This window comes from Sinocyclocheilus anshuiensis, unplaced genomic scaffold (genome assembly GCF_001515605.1).
Source record: "Sinocyclocheilus anshuiensis isolate Anshui unplaced genomic scaffold, SAMN03320099.WGS_v1.1 scaffold711, whole genome shotgun sequence".
Classification (NCBI taxonomy): domain Eukaryota; kingdom Metazoa; phylum Chordata; class Actinopteri; order Cypriniformes; family Cyprinidae; genus Sinocyclocheilus; species Sinocyclocheilus anshuiensis.
In genome coordinates, this window is record NW_015552595.1 from 155,882 (window position 1) to 173,982 (window position 18,101).

The following is an 18,101-nucleotide window of genomic DNA, read 5'->3' on the forward strand; positions in this document are numbered from 1 at the left end:
AACTCCTACAATGACCTGCCGATTTCACACCGCCGCTAAGAATTCAGCGAGCTGTAGTCTTTCTTTTATCCTCCTCGTCTCTCTCTCTCTCTCTCTCTCATGCATTTCATCTCTGTTTCTGGATGCGGGGTTGGCAGCGCTCCACGTTAACTCAGTGGATTAGCATAACTTCCATCGTTTCTCACATTTGCTCGCTGTCTCTTTTATTTATTTATTTATTTTCGCAGTCAGATGTAGATCTTCCAGCAGTAAACACAGTATTTCCCTGCGGAGCGTTAGATTCTGCTGCAGAAGAATCTGATTTGTCGAAGAATATATTCCTGTTTGCTGTTCGTATCTCCACCTCCACACACACACACACACACACACACCACACCCAACACACACACACCACACACACACACACTCTCACACACTCACTCACTCACACACGCACACACACACTCACACTCACACACACACACGCACACACTCACACACACACACTCACTCACTCACTCTCACTCTCTCACACACACACACACACACACACACACTCTCTCTCTCACACACACACACTAGTTAACATATTGACTAGTAGGTGCAGAAATGTTTCACGGCTGTTCCGTTTACGTGTGCTGAACATACGCTCTGTGTGTTAGCTGTAGATCTCCCTCGAAGCGTTGTTTGTGGTGTCGTGCTGCTGCGGTGTGTTCAGGCATGCAGGTGACCCATGCAGCTCTCAGTCACGCCCTCCTCTTCCACTTTGATCCACCGGGGAATGAAACCAACCCCAATCAAACACCTGCTTTCCCAGCGCGGGTCTATAGAGTTGATATCTGCAGCGATTGATCACAGAGCTTGAAAGGGCTTCACTGGGTCGACTCCATCGTCCCTGAGGGCAGCAGCATCTCAGGTTTCTGAAGGCTTATGGGAAATGGAGGGAGCTCGGGCCGAAATACAGCTCGTTCAAACAGAGCGGGTTTTAATAAATATGCATCATTACAGTTTCTCTGCCTCCCAGCTGAGCTCGGAATGAGAACAGAGAAGCGTCTGCGTTTAACGCTCCTCTCTCGCTTGTGTTTTTCATCCTCAACTTAACGAGGACGGTTGAGAGATGCGCCTGTAGAAATGGGCGCGTTAATCAGTTTGTATGAAAACACGGCTTTGACCTTTAGCTCGAATTCAGATTCTCCGGCTCCTTACACAGTATTATTCCGTTCCATCTGCTAGCCAGCGCTTATATTTAGCAACTTGTCATTTTAGCTATAATGATGCATTGCCAGCTTGAATATGAGTCTTTCACCAGAACGTTCATTTTCTGTCATTGTTACCTGGTTCTCCTCTGTTTCCTTGTGTTTGTGCTCCAGTTCGGCGCGTTCCCCCTCGCTTCACCATCCCTCCCGTGAGCCACGAGATCATGCCAGGCGGCAGCGTGAACATCACCTGCGTCGCGGTCGGCTCTCCGATGCCCTACGTGAAGTGGATGCTGAATTCTGAGGACCTGACGCCGGAGGAAGAGATGCCCGTGGGACGAAACGTTCTGGAGCTGAACGGCGTGCGCGAGTCGGCCAACTACACCTGCGTCGCCATGAGCAGCCTGGGAATCATTGAGTCCGTGGCGCAAGTTATTGTTAAGTGTAAGGAAAGGTCATTTTTAATGAGCAATTATCACATTTTTTCTGCATAATGAACAGGAGAAAAAGCAAGCAACCCCCCAAAAATGGGAGTAATAATGGAAAATATAAATAATCAGTTTAATGCATGAAAGTAAAAGACTAAACTGTGCAAACATAGATAAACAATATAGTAAGCACACTAAGTACAAACTAAATTCTATGCAGGATGTTTTCCAGAAGGTGATGTGGAAGTAAAATATTCCGTGCCGTTGGTTAGAAAAGATTAATCAGTCAGTTGCAGAATGTGTATGTATTTTAGAGCTTGTTGGGTCGATGGAAAGAATATCTAATTTTATCCAGTCTAACGAAGTGAGAAAAGGTTCTAAATGTGTGTGTGGACACAAAGTGGGCTTTGTTACTGACTGAAAAGTAAATGGAAACAACATCATGAGTTTCCAGACATTCTGTAAGCAGTCCATTTTAATCTCATGATATCTTATTTGTTTTACCTAGACAGCCCTGAGATGGAGAAATCTGCTTTTTAGACCCCTAATTTCTGGTGCATCTCCTGTAGATTTCAGTAGAGATCTCAACAATTTCTCAAACTTAACTGAGACTCTCCTGAGGAATGATCAACCTTTGAGCAGTGCAGTTTTCCGCTCTCTTTGCAGCTTTGCCCAGAGCTCCTGGCACCCCCGTCGTCACGGAGACGACCCCCACCAGTGTCACCATCACCTGGGACTCCGGTAACCCTGACCCTGTTTCCTATTACATCATCCAGTACCGTGCCAAATCCCCAGACAGCAAGTACGAGACGGTGGACTCCATCACCACCACCCGCTACAGCATCGGCGGCCTGTACCCCAACACCGAGTACGAGATCCGCGTGTCCGCCGTCAACACCATCGGCCAGGGGCCACCCAGCAACAAAGTGGAAGCTCGGACCGGAGAGCAAGCGCCCGCCAGCCCGCCGCGGAACATCCAGGCACGCATCTTATCACAGAACGCAGTGATGGTGCGCTGGGACGAGCCGGAGGAGCCCAATGGCTTGATCAAGGGCTATCGAGTTTATTACACCATGGACCCTTCACAGCCGATGAGCAACTGGCAGATCCACAACGTTCAGGACAGCATGATAACGACCATCCACAGCCTCGTGCCGTCCGAGACGTACACCATCCGTGTGCTGGCGTTCACGTCCGTGGGAGATGGGCCCTTCTCTGACCCCGTCCACGTCAAAGTCAGACCTGGAGGTGAGTTGTAGGGAACCAACTCGAACATGAGCTGAATCTGCATGGTGAACTGGTACAATCTGAACATTTCTGCACAGCTCCTTTAGTGCCGCTCCATTAATGAATGGCATGCACTAATTTAACGCAGGTTTCTAATGCGTTTCTGATCTGTGTTTCAGTTCCTGGGCAGCCAGGGAAGTTCCAGGTGGGTAAAGTGACCGACACCAGCGTCGAGTTGACCTGGGAACCTGCTTACTCCAAAGAGCCCGTGAAAGCCTACGAACTCATCTACAAAGCTCCAGAGCTCGGCATTCAGGTGAGAATGTGCTCCACTAATGGCGCTTTTCCACTGCATGGTACGTTCAGGTGAGAACGTGCTCCACTGAGAAACACTTGAGGTTTCAATGGTATTGCCATCAACTTGTTGGAATAATGGTGGTGTTTTCAAATGCATTGTGTTGAAAGAGTCTTTAATCTTTCAAACAAACAGGAGAAGAGGAATTTTGAGCCCAGAACCTCGTATGTGGTGGAGGGTCTGCGCGCCAACACCGAGTACAGCTTCTCTCTGGCTGCCGTTTCCAACAAAGGTATCGGCGCGTTCACCAACGAGATCAACCAACGCACGGCGCAAGCAAGTATGTGTGAGAGCCCTTATAAAGACTTTGACTGGTGTAACCAGATTGGTCTTGTGTTTCTGACTGAGAACCAGTTGATTGAGGTGTTGTTACCACATGAAGCATACTTTACCTGACAGGACGTTTCTTACGGTGTGTGACGCAGTAACATCTCTGCGCCAGCCCTTCCTCGGTTTCTCCATCCACAGCTGCAGTCAGACAGTGCGTTCTGCTGTAGTGACCTGTGACTCTAGATCGGTTTTCATGGTTCTTACAGGCTGTTGGTCTGGATGGGAAGAGGCAGGGCTGGTGCAGAGGATGAATCGCACTAATTAATCTGTAGTTTCTTTGCTCAGTTGTCACTTTCAGAGAGGAAATGAAAGAGTAATGCAACAAACTTGTTTCATCATGGCTGCCAGTGATGCGGGGGAATTCAACGAGTGAATGTCATTTGCCGATAGCGTCGTTCATTTGCACTTGCTGTCTTGTGTTTATTCAAATCAGATAATGGCTCAAACATAGTCAAAATATTTTATCATGAGGTGTGTTTGCACTGAACAGAATGACAATCAAATACTCCTGGTGCAGTGCTGGACTGCTGGTTAGTGAATATGAAGGTTTTTGGCCACAAAAGTGGCACAAACGGTTGAATCCCCCCGATTCTGTTTATATTCATCTTTCCCTTCCTCCATCCATCCATCCATCCATCCATCTGTCCATCTATGCGTCATTGTGAAATGCATTGGTGTGTGTGATGTGTATGTCCACAAGTACCTAAAAACAAGCAGAAGTCAGAGCCACAACCAGACTGGATGGGATTTGTGTTTTAGATTTCTGCCTTTTTTTTTTTTACCTCTTTCTTCTTTTCCTCCTTCGATTCAGTGTCTTTTCAGCTCTGGACCCAATGAAGTGATAGTAACTCCAGCGGTGTGTGTTGTTGTGTCTGTGTTGATGATGAAGTGCTCTTCTTAGGTGTCATGCAGCTCTTCAGTAACGCTGTTAAAGCTCGTGTTTTCCAGGACGGTAAACGGTAAGTGAAGATGACCGAACAACCGTAAGACTCTCCTCATTATTCCACGAAACCTTCCCCAAGCAGGATCTGTGGATGGAGCTGCATCTGATCCAGCATGAATGAGTCTGGATGTTGTACACAGTCCTGCAGTTTAATGCTGAAGTACTTTCTGTCATTGAAGGCAAACAGCAGGAATTTAAGTTGTTCTTTCGCTGTGTTCTTGGCTGTTTCAGTTGAGCTGCTCAAACAGCTTATGGTTGCCATCTTGTGATATAAGCAGCTCAATGTAATGAGAGTGAGAGAGGTTAAAGGTGGCGCTGTTGTTGTTGTTGTATTTGTGTGCTTTGGGGTCTTTTCACCTGTTTTCCATATCACAGGTTGTGAGATTGAACTTGAACTCTGAGCTGCTCAGCTGCTGCTCACACAGATACACCGTACCTGGTTGCTAGGGTAATGTGGGTTGTTTGAAGAGGTTTCTAGGGTGTTATTAGGGTTTTGAGGAACAGTTGCTAGGGTGTTGTGGTTAACTATAGGTGGTTGCTAGGGTGTTCTTTGGGGTTTGGGAACAGTTGCTAGGTTATTGTGGTTGACAATAGGTGGTTGCTAGAGTGTTATTGGATTTTGGGAATAGTTGCAAGGGTGTTGTGGTTGCTAGGGTGTTATTAGGGATTTGGGAACAATTGCTAGGGTGTTGTGGTTGACAGTAGGTGGTTGCTAGAGTGTTATTGGATTTTGGGAATAGTTGCAAGGGTGTTGTGGTTGCTAGGGTGTTATTAGGGGTTTGGAAACAGTTGCTAGGGTGTTGTGGTTGACTATAGGTGGTTGCTAGGGTGTTATTGAGTTTTGTGAACAGTCGCTAGGGTATTGTGGTTGCTAGGGTGTTATTAGGGGTTTGGGAACAGTTGCTAGGGTGCTGTGGTTGACAAAAGGTGGTTGCTAGGGTGTTATTATGGGTTTGGAAACAGTTGCTAGGGTGTTGTGGTTGACTATAGGTGGTTGCTAGGGTGTTATTGAGTTTTGGGAACAGTCACTAGGGTATTGTGGTTGCTAGGGTGTTATTAGGGTTTGGGAACAGTTGCTAGGGTGTTATTAGGGTTTTGGGAACAGTTGCTGGGGTGTTGTGGTTGCTAGAGTGTTATTAGGGTTTTGAGGAACAGTTGCTAGGGTGTTGTGGTTGCTAGGGTGTTATTAGGGGTTTGGGAACAGTTGCTAGGGTGTTGTGGTTGACAGTAGGTGGTTGCTAGAGTGTTATTGGATTTTGGGAATAGTTGCAAGGGTGTTGTGGTTGCTAGGGTGTTATTAGGGGTTTGGGAACAATTGCTAGGGTGTTGTGGTTGACAGTAGGTGGTTGCTAGAGTGTTATTGGATTTTGGGAATAGTTGCAAGGGTGTTGTGGTTGCTAGGGTGTTATTAGGGGTTTGGAAACAGTTGCTAGGGTGTTGTGGTTAACTATAGGTGGTTACTAGGGTGTTGAGTTTTGGGAACTGTCGCTAGGGTATTGTTGTTGCTAGGATGTTATTAGGGTTTTGGGAACAGTTGCTAGGGTGTTATTAGGGTTTTGGGAATAGTTGCTAGGGTGTTGTGGTTGCTAGAGTGTTATTAGGGTTTTGAGGAAGAGTTGCTAGGGTGTTGTGGGGTGCTAGGGTGTTATTAGGGGTTTGGGAACAGTTGCTAGGGTGCTGTGGTTGACAAAAGGTGGTTGCTAGGGTGTTATTAGGGTTTTGGAAACAGTTGCTAGGGTGTTGTGGTTAACTATAGGTGGTTGCTAGGGTGTTATTGAGTTTTGGGAACAGTCACTAGGGTATTGTGGTTGCTAGGGTGTTATTAGGGTTTGGGAACAGTTGCTAGGACAGTTGCTAGGGTATTGTGGCTGCTAGAATGTTATTAGGGGTTTGAGAACAGTTGCTAGGGTTTTGTGGTTGCTTGGGTGTTATTAGGGGTTTGGGAACAGTTGCTAGGGTGCTGTGGTTGCTAAGGTGTTATTTGGGGTTTGGGAACAGTTGCTAGGGTGTTGTATTTGACCATAGGTGTTTGCTAGGGTGTTATTGGGTTTTGGGAACAGTTGCTAGGGTATTGTGGTTGCTAGGGTGTTATCAGGGGTTTGGGATCAGTTGCTAGGGTGATGTAGTTGCTAGGGTGTTATTAGGATTTTGGGAGTGGTTGCTAGGGTGTTATGGTTGGTTATAAGAGGTTGCTAGTGTGTTGTGGGTGGTTACAGGTGGTTGCTAGTGTGGTATGTTTTTGGGTTGCCAGTTATACTATTGAGTGGTTAAATGTTTTTGCTAGGGTGGTGTTAAGATTTTGTGAGTAGTTGCTAAGGAGTTGTGTGTGGTTATAAGTGGTTGCTAGGGTGTTGTGGGTGGTTGTAGGTGTTGTGGCTAGTTTCTAGAGGATTCGGAGTGGTTGCCAAGCTGTTGCTATGCATTTTCTCAGTTGTTCTGAGAAGGTGCTAGTGTGTTGCTATGTGGTTGCTAGGGTGTTCGTGTCCATGGGATTTTTCTGCTGTTTTGTGGTCCAGCATGTTGCTGAAATGTCATCCGAGCGTCTGAAGGTTTGGAGCGTCTCACTGAAGCTCCAGCACAAACACACATGAGCCCAATTATCCTCTTGCACTTTCTCTGACATCGGAAATGTCAGATTATTGTTATTCTCAGATAACAGTTTTTGAAAGCAATTACACATCTGCAGTTAATTTTTTACTTGCCACATTCTATAAAGATAATTGAATTATTCCATGTCAGTTTAATTATTGTGTTACATGAGCGTGCATGTGCGAGAACAGAGGCTGGTCGCAGCGCCGTGGAACCAATGCGGCGAGAATCTTATCTCTTTGATTGATTATGAGAACATCTCGGATCCCTTGTTATTTTTAATAACTCTCTCAGCTCTCGTTGTGCCGTTCGGCTGGAAAGGTTTTGGTCACTGACGGAGACTAAAGCCCCACATTAACCGCAGGATTAATGACAGATAATACCCACAATTCTATATGCTCATATTCGACCAAGACTTCAGCTCAGAATAAGGCTTAAGGCGACTGTGTGTGTGTGTGTGCGCGTGTGTGCGCGTGTCAGTGTGTGCGTGTCGGTGTGTGTGTGCATGCGTGCGTGCGTGTGTGTGTGTGAGTCAGTGTGTGTGTGTGAGTCAGTGTGTGTGTGTGTGTGTGTCAGTGTGTGTGTGTGTGTGTGATGGTAAGAAGGTCTGTGTGCCGAACACAGGAGCAGGTATGTACTCTACATCATCAGCTTCTCTTCATGTGTTTTGCTGTTCTCCAGACTGATTCCTTATTTTTTAGTTTCAGTTGTTTTGTTCTCATTAGATCCACATCCAGTTGAGTTTGTTTTTGTGATTTCTTTTGCTTTATCGTTCATAACCACTCAAGTATAAACGTCAGAATGATTCAGCTGTGGTTGAGATCAGAGTTAGTGCAGCGATGCTCTGCGTTCACCAGATGCTTTCTGATATTAGAGGATTATTGAAACCAAGCTGTAACTTTGTCGTCAGGCAGACTTACATTTGTTCATTCAGTGTCAGATCATCACATTGATGTCTGTTGAGTGATCAGATACAGTAACGGTGAGGTAATGAGGAGGACAGATGCTATTATTCCTGATTATTCACCATAAGAGTAGAATATGTATTATTCAGAAGATCTTTCAGAGTGTGTGATCTTTCAGGAGCTGCGGAACCTCATCAGATTTCTAATTAAAGGAGAAACTTCGTAAACTCCTCCATAACCCCGATGGGTTTCAGTCGGACCGTCTGTCACCATCTGGTCAGGAATTCTGATCCTGGACCGAAGCACGCTCCATCCATCAAGCGTGTTTCCATGGCAACAGTGCTGCTATCGGTTACACGCTTGGCGGTGCTATAATTAGGTTGTCTGTTCTGGTCAATATGTTGATTGGATGCTTGTTTCGTGACAGACAGACACTTTATTCCTCCATCTCTGCATCACAACACATCCTTCATTTCATTTTGCTTCATCCTTCCTTTGTTTGCATCATTTATCTTTTAAGTTGAATGTAATTCGAGCCTCATAATTAGTTTTATTGATCTGTTTTCATCTATACTATTTTTGTAGCCTGTGCATCTCATCCTGTGCGTTGGTCTTTATGTTGCATTGATTTATTTTGCTTTATTTCTGTTTCTTTATCCTCCTCCACCTTCCTCAATGTTCTGTGATGTATTTCGACTCTCTTCCGCTCCTCCTCCTCCTCCTCCGCTCTTCCTGTCAGAGCCCTCGGTTCCTCCGCGTGAGCTCCGCTGCTCCGCCGCCGGCTCCACCTCGCTGGGGGTAAGTTGGGCTCCGGCCGCGGAGGACCAGCAGACCGCGGCGCTGCTGGGGTACGAGGTGCGTTATGGGGTCAGCGGCGGTGACACCGGCGAGTTTGACTCACGGCTGACGCTGCATCTGGAGCCGGACTCGGGACAGACGCTCCTGACGGACCTGCGGCGCTGGAGTCGGTACCGCGTCACGGTGGCGGCGATCACGGAGCAGGGCAGCGGACCGGAGAGCACGGCTGTAGAATGCAGAACAGATGAAGATGGTAAAATCTCACATCACCACGCTCTTCTATGGTTCAGCATACCATACCCTCTTCTTTAGGTCTGTTCAGGGTGCTTTACAGCGGTTCTTTGGAGTTTCGTTAGAGGTTCTTCAGAGCAGAGTTCATGCACAAATATCTAAACATTCTTAAATCAAGGCTTTCATTTACTTGAGAAGCAAAATGACTTAAAGGTGCACTAAGTGATTTTTGCAAAACGATGTTGATATTTAAAAGCACCAAAACAAACTCGCCCATAGCCCAACAGGACCTCGCCCCTATTTTGATAACTCCGCCCCACATGTACGTACACAACCCTGGCAGCGACGATAGCGGATCTGCTATGCCTGCCAGCCGCAGCATATTCGAGCAAAAGCCAACACAGAAAACTTGTGTGAAAAAGCAAAGTCAACGTAACTCACCTATCAAGAATAAACAAAGCAACCTCTGCATCCGATTCCCTTCCGCTCCTTGAGTTCTCTCCACTGCTGGAAAGCTGCTCCGATATTTACCCGGCTCTACCTCTTGCCTGATCATAACCCTTCATTTTAATGTTTTGTTCCTCTGAAATGTTCCTCTTTTTCTATCTATAGTCGATCTGCTAATATCCGTCCTGTGCACTCACTGAGCGCTCTCTTCTCCTCATCATCACTAGACACGCCCCCTTACTGCTGATTGGCTGCGAGTTTGTTTTGGGACTCGGTGGTCAAAAGCATTTTTCAAAAATCACTTAGTGCACCTTTAAGATATTAAGTCTTGTGTTCTGAAAAACATGCATCAATATAAAGTGAGTTTTTGCTTAAACCAACAAAAAATATATGCCAGTCGGCTCAGAAAAATAAACTTGTTTTCCCTATGGATAAAGTTTAGCACTGACAGATATTTGTTCTTGTTTTAAGCATAAACTCACTTCATTTTGGTTGATTTTTTTTAGATAACAAGACTTAATATCTAACAGACCCACCTTTTCTGCTTCCTAACAAACTCTGGACTGAAATATGAATGCACACATTCGTCTAGTGAATTCAGCCCAGCATGCTGCATTATTTTAGTTTTGTTGCAAAGTATAGGTCATAAAACCTGTTCTATCAGGCTGTGACTGTATCCTTAAGCCTTTTGTTTTGTATCTTTAGGTTCAGTGTGAAAAATGTCAGTGTAAACACTGAGCAAACCTGAACTAAATGTGTCATGTTTGTTTTTCGTCTGGAACAAGAGAACTACAAGTGTGAACATGCCCTAAAGCTGCAGTGTGTGGATGTTTTGTACTGGCTCTTTAAAGGTTCTGCAGTGACATCAGACTCGGCCGTGTGTGTGTGTGTGAGAGAGTGTGTGTGTGAGAGAGTGTGTGTGTGTGTGTGTGTGTGTGTGCAGTGCCAGGAGCTCCGCCCCGTCAGGTGGAAGTCCAGCCCATCAACAGCTCATCTGTTAAAGTGTCGTGGCGCTCCGTGTTGCCAGGGCAACGGAACGGGCAGATCCGCGGTTACCAGGTTCACTATGCGCGCATGGAGCACGGGGAGTCGCTAGGCCTGCCGCGCATCAAAGACATGATGCTGGACGATGAGCAGGTGAGGTCACGACCCCGCAGACCGCGCCGCACCCTCAGCAATATATGACCGTTATTCAACCTTGATTTGCAACGCAGAAGCCATTTCTGGTAAAGACTTGCGATTTGTTAGCCACTATAGGTGAATAACTAAAAGAATAGCAAAGTATAAGAAAATGTAACACTATTTGTGCTACACACTGGTGTGTTTATGATTATGATGATACATTAAAATAATGTGATAACAGACTGTCAGGAGGCTCGCACATTCATTCAAGTTACAAATGGCCTCACCAAAGATGATAAATGGTGTGATTTAGTTGTTTTTAGGTCCTTAATCATTAATGTTTTCAGTCAACATGAAATTAAAATTGATCTTATTTCCTTTCGTAATACGTGTTTCTGATCTTCCTGTGATCGTCTCATCAGCGGCTGTTATTCTACATGAAGCCGCTGAAGCACACTTTCACGTCAATCCAGCAGGAGAAAATCACGGCCTGACCTACATTTATTTCTCATTCAATGTCCCGTTTCGCTCAGAAATGCATCACATAACAGAAGTGAAATGGGTTGTGGATGCAGTTTCGTCAAAATTTAGTTTGAAGTTTTGAATCTTTTTACACGATACTGGCCAAAACCACATTCAAAGTATCATTCAAAATACAAAATAACAATAAATGCTAAATATTATTTGTATTTATTTACACTGCCTGTTAGTTTTCTAGATGGCACAGAATCAGTCTGATCTGAATGAACGAACACTGAATGAATCTCGCTTCATCTCTTCTCTTGCTCACTGCTCGTCTTTTCACTAAATGAATCTCTCCCTCCTTCTCCTCCTCTCATCACTGATTCTCTCACATCTCTGTGCTGCCGCGCCGTTAGAGGGACACGGATGAGACGGCGCAATACGTGAGTATGAACTTCAGCTTTAATGTTCAGAGCAGCTAATGAAAGCACAGCTGAGACGGAAAGATTTCAAAGCCCATCTGAGCCGCTGGATCTGAACCGCTTCACTGCATGAGTGTGTGTGTGTGTGTGTGTGAACCTCTCACACTGGAGAGTGCTTTCATAGAGCCTCTCGAACACAGATCATGGACTGAGAAGTTTATGAAAGCAAAATATTGCTGGAGAGAATGAATGAATGAATGCGGCAGTAACATACAGTATAACGAGAGCACGTGTCAGGTCAGAGATCAGTACTCATGTTTGCATTGAAGTTTCTGGCACTGAATGATTCGAGTGTGTGTGTGTGTGTGTGTGTGTGTGTGTGTGTGTGTGTGTGTGTGTGTGTGTGAGAGAGTATGTGTGTGTGAGAGAGTGTGTGTGTGTGTATAGGAGCTGATGCTGGAGGATCTGCAGCCTGAGACGCTGTACTCCATCAGTGTGGCGGCTTACACCATTAAAGGTGACGGAGCACAAAGCGTCGCTCATCTGGTGCAGACGCCCGTCGCATGTGAGTCGCCCATCTGTGTGTTGAGACGTTCAGGGACAGACAGACTGTTTCAGATCAGTTGAAGGTGCTGTTTGTGAAACGGGTGTGTGTCAGTCACCAGTCTTTTGTCCCTAGACTTAACAGAACAAAAGACTCGCAGTTCTCTAGCCAATCAGAAACACAGTTAGTCATTGTGTGCGTTCCTGACATTGGATTGGCTGACATGTCTTTGGAGGGCGGGGCTTTATTCACTATTTAACCCCACCTCAGGTCTCTTATTGTTTTGATAAAACAATTTCCACATAATAAAAATATGAAGGATACAATTGTTGCTGAATGTTATCAGCTGTGCAGTGAGATCAAGTCAAATTTATTTATACAGCGCTTTTTACAAAACACAATGTTTCAAAGCAGCTTCACAGAAAATCATGATGTTAATGTTTATTATATCTTCATGCCTTCATGCCTCGCATTTAGCAGATTAGAGCTGGACGATAATATAGTTATTTTGAGATGATGTAAACAATTGAACTTATATATAACTTTATATATAGAGCTGTGTGATAATATAGTTACATATGGTTCATTTTTGCAACAATATATCAACAGTCACCACTGTAGCTGCCCTGTCCAATCAGAAGACAGCACTGATCACTGAGAGTTTGTGTGTCTTTGTGTCCTCTAGTACCTGCTCGTCCCGTTCTGTCCGTGCAGCTGGTTAATGAGACGTCCGCTGCGCTGATCTGGACTCCCCAACAATCCTCCGACCCTCTGCTGGAGATCCTGGGCTTTCGTCTGACCTACGACCTTAAAAACAACTCTCAGTCTGTCTCTCTGGATTTCAGACCTGAGGAGCGTCAACACAACGTGACCGGCCTGCGTCCTGGAGGCGTTTACTCATTCTTCCTGGCCGCTAGAGGGCGCTCCGGTTACAGCGAAGAGGCTCAGGAGGAGCTTTCGGTGCCTGAGTTTCCTCCGAAAGGTTTTCCGCAGCTGTCGGAGCACGTCAACGCCACCTGCTGCTCGCTGCAGCTCACCTGGTTTCCGCCGAACGACTCGGAACGGAACACCGGTTTTACCGGATACACGCTCACATATGAGGAAGCAGGTGGTGGCGTTGAACCGCACACGCTGATGGTGCCGGCGGATGCATCCAGCTACACCATTCACGGGCTGAATCCTGACCGGGCGTACGCTGTGAGGATATCGGCTCATAACGGCGCCGGGTCAGGCCCGTATAGCCCACAGGTGCTGTACCGAACCACGGCCTTCGACACAGGTAAGGCGCTCAGGTGCTCTCGCCTGGGTGAGCCACACAACTAAACCCTGAGATCCCACCGACACTAACCCCACCTGACCCGACCCGTCACAGTGCAGGTGTGAATGTGTGCGGCTGCAGGTAAGTGCTCAGGCATCAGTCACAGTCCGTCGCGGAGGAGGAGCGTTCAGGTTCATGGTATGACTGAGTTCCTTCATGACTATATTTCCCAACACTTCCCAGTCCAGTTTGCGGTGTGGCACAAATGAATGAATGTTTGTTTGTGTGTGATTGAGTTTGTGTCTCACCCCGACTTCCTTCCTTCAAAATAACCTTCAATAGCAGCTAGTGAATCTGGGCCAGCTCTCACCGGATCCATACGCTCACCTTCTACATCCCCCACAATTCCCTGCACAGGCCTCTACGGTCGCACGTCTGCTTCCTCACGGTCCTGGATCTGTGTGTGTGTTCGAGTTCCTGCATCACTGAGTCTCATGTGTGTTACATGTGTGTGTGTTTTTGGACAGACGTGCCGAGGAATTTCTTGGTCAATCTGGCGACGAAGACGAGTGTGTTGCTGACGTGGGAGTTTCCGGAGAGCAGCGCCCCCTATCGCTTCACTGTGAGTCTCGCAGCAATCCCTGCACGTCTGTGAACACATGCGTATTAGTTTGTGGCTTTTAGTTCATTTGTTGCCGTCTCTAGAATGCAGACGTCCTCTTACGTTATAAACAGCACCTGCCTCTGACTCAGGCTAGCAGTAAGTAGCACATCGACCAGCTTTCAATAGGAAACACATCAACACAATGCCAAGCATTTCAATTATGTCGTCACTGATTATGACTGAAGTCAAAAACAAACCTTGAACTCACTAGAACTGTTTTTTGGTTAATGTATCTCAGTTTTGATTGAAAATAAGATCGAAATGGCTCAATGAGTGCAGTTTATTTATCGGCATAAATGTTTCAGGTTATTGCAGTGTATTCTGGGATTGTCTTATCAATAAATGAAACTGAAAGCTACTGATGCATCTTGTAATAGATTGGAAGCTCTGATGCCTCAAAGTCGTCTTGAAACAGAAGTTGCAACAGATCTTTTCTTTCATGTTGTGTTCATGTAACAGATTATCGACAAACTCGGTTCTATGCATTGGTTGTTGACTGAATGTTGAGATGAGAGCGAGGCACTCAAAAACAGAATGTAAGCGTGCATTGCTGTGTAAGAAAGGGGCAGGTTTAAGCAGACTAAATGATCCTGCATGCAGAGAGAAGATCCAGTGACATTTTGACTCACTGGGGTTTGAAGCAGAGCTTCAGTTTCTGCGAAAACCAGCCCAAACACGGCAGGATGTTTTTAGATTCACTAAACCTGACTGCAGCGCATCTGTTTTGGGGTTAGTAAACCAGGCCTTTGAGCGCTTCTGGCTGAGAAAGCCCGGCTGATGTCATTGTCAAGCGTTTGTGAGTTTTGCTTTCTTTCTCAGGTGGAGTACAACCGGCAGAAGATGGAGGTGGACGCGCGTCCGAGGAAGGCTGTGATCCCAAACCTGCAGCCGGACACCAGCTACGACTTCAAGATCACCAGCCCTGAGGGGAACATGGGCGGCCTCAGACACCGCATTCACGCCAAGACATCTCCTCCCATCCTCATCCGCCGGCCCGAGGTGGACCACACGCGAGAGACCGAAGCCACGGTCACCATCATACTGCCCTCGCTGGACACCAGGAGCAGCGTCAGGTGCGAGCAGCGCTTACATGCACACGCACCTGAGGACAGATGAATCATGCATGACATGCGCACACATACGTGCAGGAATCATGCAGCTGCTGCACTGTGAATAATTCAGAGCCGCAGTCCATTTGTGTTTCTGGCTGCTTCCTGCGGCCGCTGCTGAGCTCAGGAAGAAAATCACTTCAGCTCCCAATGCAACGCTCAGTCACTGCAGCGCACACACTTTACATTTACAGCACGCGCCGTTATCTCAGCGCAGCGCACGCGGCGCTTCTCGCTGTTCATGAAGATACTGTACATGTGCGAGCAAACAGCAGCACCGCAGCAAGAGACATGATGCTCCATCTGTGTGAACCCAACAGAGATGATAAATACACAACTCATCCTCGCTGACTACACACAACCAGGGTTTGAAATTAACACCCACCAAATGCGGGTAAAAATCAGCTGTGGCGGGTAACGCTGTCAAATCACTAGCCAATTCAGCGGGTTACTTTTCGTAAGTTATGTTCACTCATTAATTTCTTGGGGAAGTTCATGCAAGCCAAATCAGCGCAGGTTTAGCGCAAATACTGAACTCGTGAGACATCATGACATTATCGAGTATATTGCAGAAATTAAACGAAACACACCTACAGAGGCGTGATGAAGTCTGGTTAGACAACACAGCTTTAGTGCGAGCGCGCTTTTAGAATGCGTTCTTTCACTGCATGATTCAGTCTATTAACATGCATTAACAATGATCACATAATTCAAGATAAGGTGGCAGAAAATGTATATATTTATATAAATTCATATAGTTAAACAATATCACACGAAGAGTGCATTTTTTTTCTTAAAAATCAGCATGGTTACAAATGTGATATTGATTTTATACAACAGTTCAATAAACAAGAAGTTAATATCAAGAGACTTACGTTTTAGACACCATATTGTCTGTTTTTGCTCTATTTCACCAACAAAAATCATTTCAAACAGCCACAGCGCTGTTTTGCCGTCTCTGAGCAACATGACGGTATTTTGTTCCTGAATGAATCAAACGTTTAAATGATTCGGTTCAATCACAATGACTCACTTATTAACAGTGACTTGCTGCCACCTACTGGTGGTTTTAATATAATTTCAAATATCAGTATTCAACATTTCATGTTTAAAATATCAAAACATTATTTATGCGTTTGTAACTGCAGGCTAAACCATTCCATGTCCCTCTGAGCTGCATTAACGTGTGTAAATACATCTAAATGCCTCTTCAGATGCAACTTCTGCAAAGATGAATTTTATTGATACTGATTTCATGTAAGAATTTTGCTCAAAAGATGATAGAAAAATGGCTTTATAAAAGTAAAAATGCACATAAAAGGTAATAATCAATTTAAACTTATTGGAAAAGATGAATTTCTATCACTGCTGTGGACTGATCACACAGAATCCTTAAGATATCAGCACAATAACACACTCAGCTAAATATCGTCTAATTATCTTTATCGATAAAATCACAGAAAATATTGAGATATTATTTTTTGTCAATATCGCACACCCCTAGTTCTGACACAAAATGATTTGCAATGGTCGTTTTGTCACGTCCAGTGTAGACAGCCTCAAACTGTTTTTTTTTTTTTTTGGCTAGTAGAAGTTATGAATGGCCGGTATCTTAAAAATTTAGTAGCCAAATTGGCTGGTGAGTGAAAAAGTTAATTTCAGTCCCTGCACACAACACACAAATGATTCTCAAACGGTTCACTCACTGAATCACTGAATCAGTTTACTGAATCACCGAACCTCAAATCATTATTTCCGGTCTTATCTGAAGAAAAACCCAAGAATAGAATAAATATGAAAACAGACAACACACTACAAAAAAACTGCTTTTTACTTAAGTATTTTTGTCTTGTTTTCTAGTACAAATAAATCAAGATACATTTACTTGAGAAGCAAAAGGAATTAAAAGATAATAAGTTTTGTTTCCTGAAAAAATAAGCGAGTTTTTGCTTAAAACAAGAAAAAATATCTGTGAATGGAGTCAGAAAAATAAACGTCTTTTCCCTTTGAATTACATTTATTTTTCTTACCGCACTGACAGATATTTTTTTTCTTGTTTTAAGCATAAACTGGTCGATTTTTCAGAAAACAGGACTGAAGATCTAATAGACCTAATAGTCAATTTATTTATCCAGTAAATGTATCGGGATTTAAGAATGTTTGTACTGAAAACAAGACAGAAATACTGAGTAACAAAATCTTTTTTTTTTTTTTGCAATGTAATAGTATAGTCAGAAAGTGCTAAAAGAATCGTTAATGAGTAATTTAGTTTAGTATAATTTAGTATTTATTTACATTTATGCATTTGAGCGATGCTTTAATCCAAAGGTACACATATAATCAGTTAATGTATTCTCCTGGAGCTGAACTTTGACGTTGCATCCAAACAGCTGAAATGAACATTTGTGTTGAGCAGGTGTCTGCATCACGTTCAGACGTTCGTTAGCATTCAGAGACGCGTGCGTTCATTAGCGTCAGCTGCTGGTGTGAGATCTCGGTGACGAACCCTCAGCAGCGTTTCTCTCGTGCTCCTGCAGGAACATCTATGTGGTGGTGGTTCCTCTGAAGAGAGCCAGAGGAGTGATCCGGCATCTGAAGAGCCCAGACGAGATGGACCTGGAGGAGGTAGAACTAATTTAACATCTCTCTGATTATTATTATTGCTATGTGTGAGATCTGGTGCAGATCTACAGAATCTGTGATTGCTCATAAAAGAATTTGACCAATTGGGATCTTTTCACATCTCCCTGAAAATTGTCAACAAAATGGACAACATCTGCTCTTCTGACCAGGTAGAACGTCTTCAGCATCTCTCTGATTATTAGTATTGTTATGTGTGAGATCTGCTGCAGATCTGCGGGTTCTGTGATGTATTTCTGTCGGCCGACTGTACTGGTGTGAGTGTTGAGCGCTACTGAAATACAGTCTCAGCTCATTCTGCTGGATGTGGGATATTGTATGAAACTCCTGAGCTTTGACTTTCTCGAGCAGGTGAATGTGAGCGTGAGAGAGTGTGAACACACACACACATGCTCACACACACACACACACACACACACACACACACACACACACACACACACACACACACA

At 44.9% G+C, this 18,101-nt stretch overlaps 1 protein-coding gene across 14 annotated transcripts in view; it reads left to right on the plus strand.

Moving 5' to 3' along the window:
- LOC107665636 (receptor-type tyrosine-protein phosphatase S-like) overlaps positions 1 to 18,101 on the plus strand; it is a 51,015-nt gene that overhangs the window by 17,551 nt on the left and 15,363 nt on the right. For 8 of the 14 annotated variants that reach the window (XM_016456572.1, XM_016456573.1, XM_016456577.1 and 5 more), the window contains 12 exons: positions 1,350 to 1,619; positions 2,270 to 2,851; positions 3,010 to 3,146; positions 3,321 to 3,465; positions 8,692 to 9,003; positions 10,372 to 10,565; positions 11,429 to 11,455; positions 11,882 to 11,999; positions 12,664 to 13,257; positions 13,764 to 13,858; positions 14,720 to 14,973; positions 17,547 to 17,634. In XM_016456572.1, the coding sequence (XP_016312058.1) occupies positions 1,350 to 1,619; positions 2,270 to 2,851; positions 3,010 to 3,146; positions 3,321 to 3,465; positions 8,692 to 9,003; positions 10,372 to 10,565; positions 11,429 to 11,455; positions 11,882 to 11,999; positions 12,664 to 13,257; positions 13,764 to 13,858; positions 14,720 to 14,973; positions 17,547 to 17,634 (2,816 nt within the window). The remainder of the gene's footprint in view (positions 1 to 1,349; positions 1,620 to 2,269; positions 2,852 to 3,009; positions 3,147 to 3,320; positions 3,466 to 8,691; positions 9,004 to 10,371; positions 10,566 to 11,428; positions 11,456 to 11,881; positions 12,000 to 12,663; positions 13,258 to 13,763; positions 13,859 to 14,719; positions 14,974 to 17,546; positions 17,635 to 18,101) is intronic. The other 6 variants (XM_016456582.1, XM_016456583.1, XM_016456586.1 and 3 more) reach the window with 2 other exon arrangements.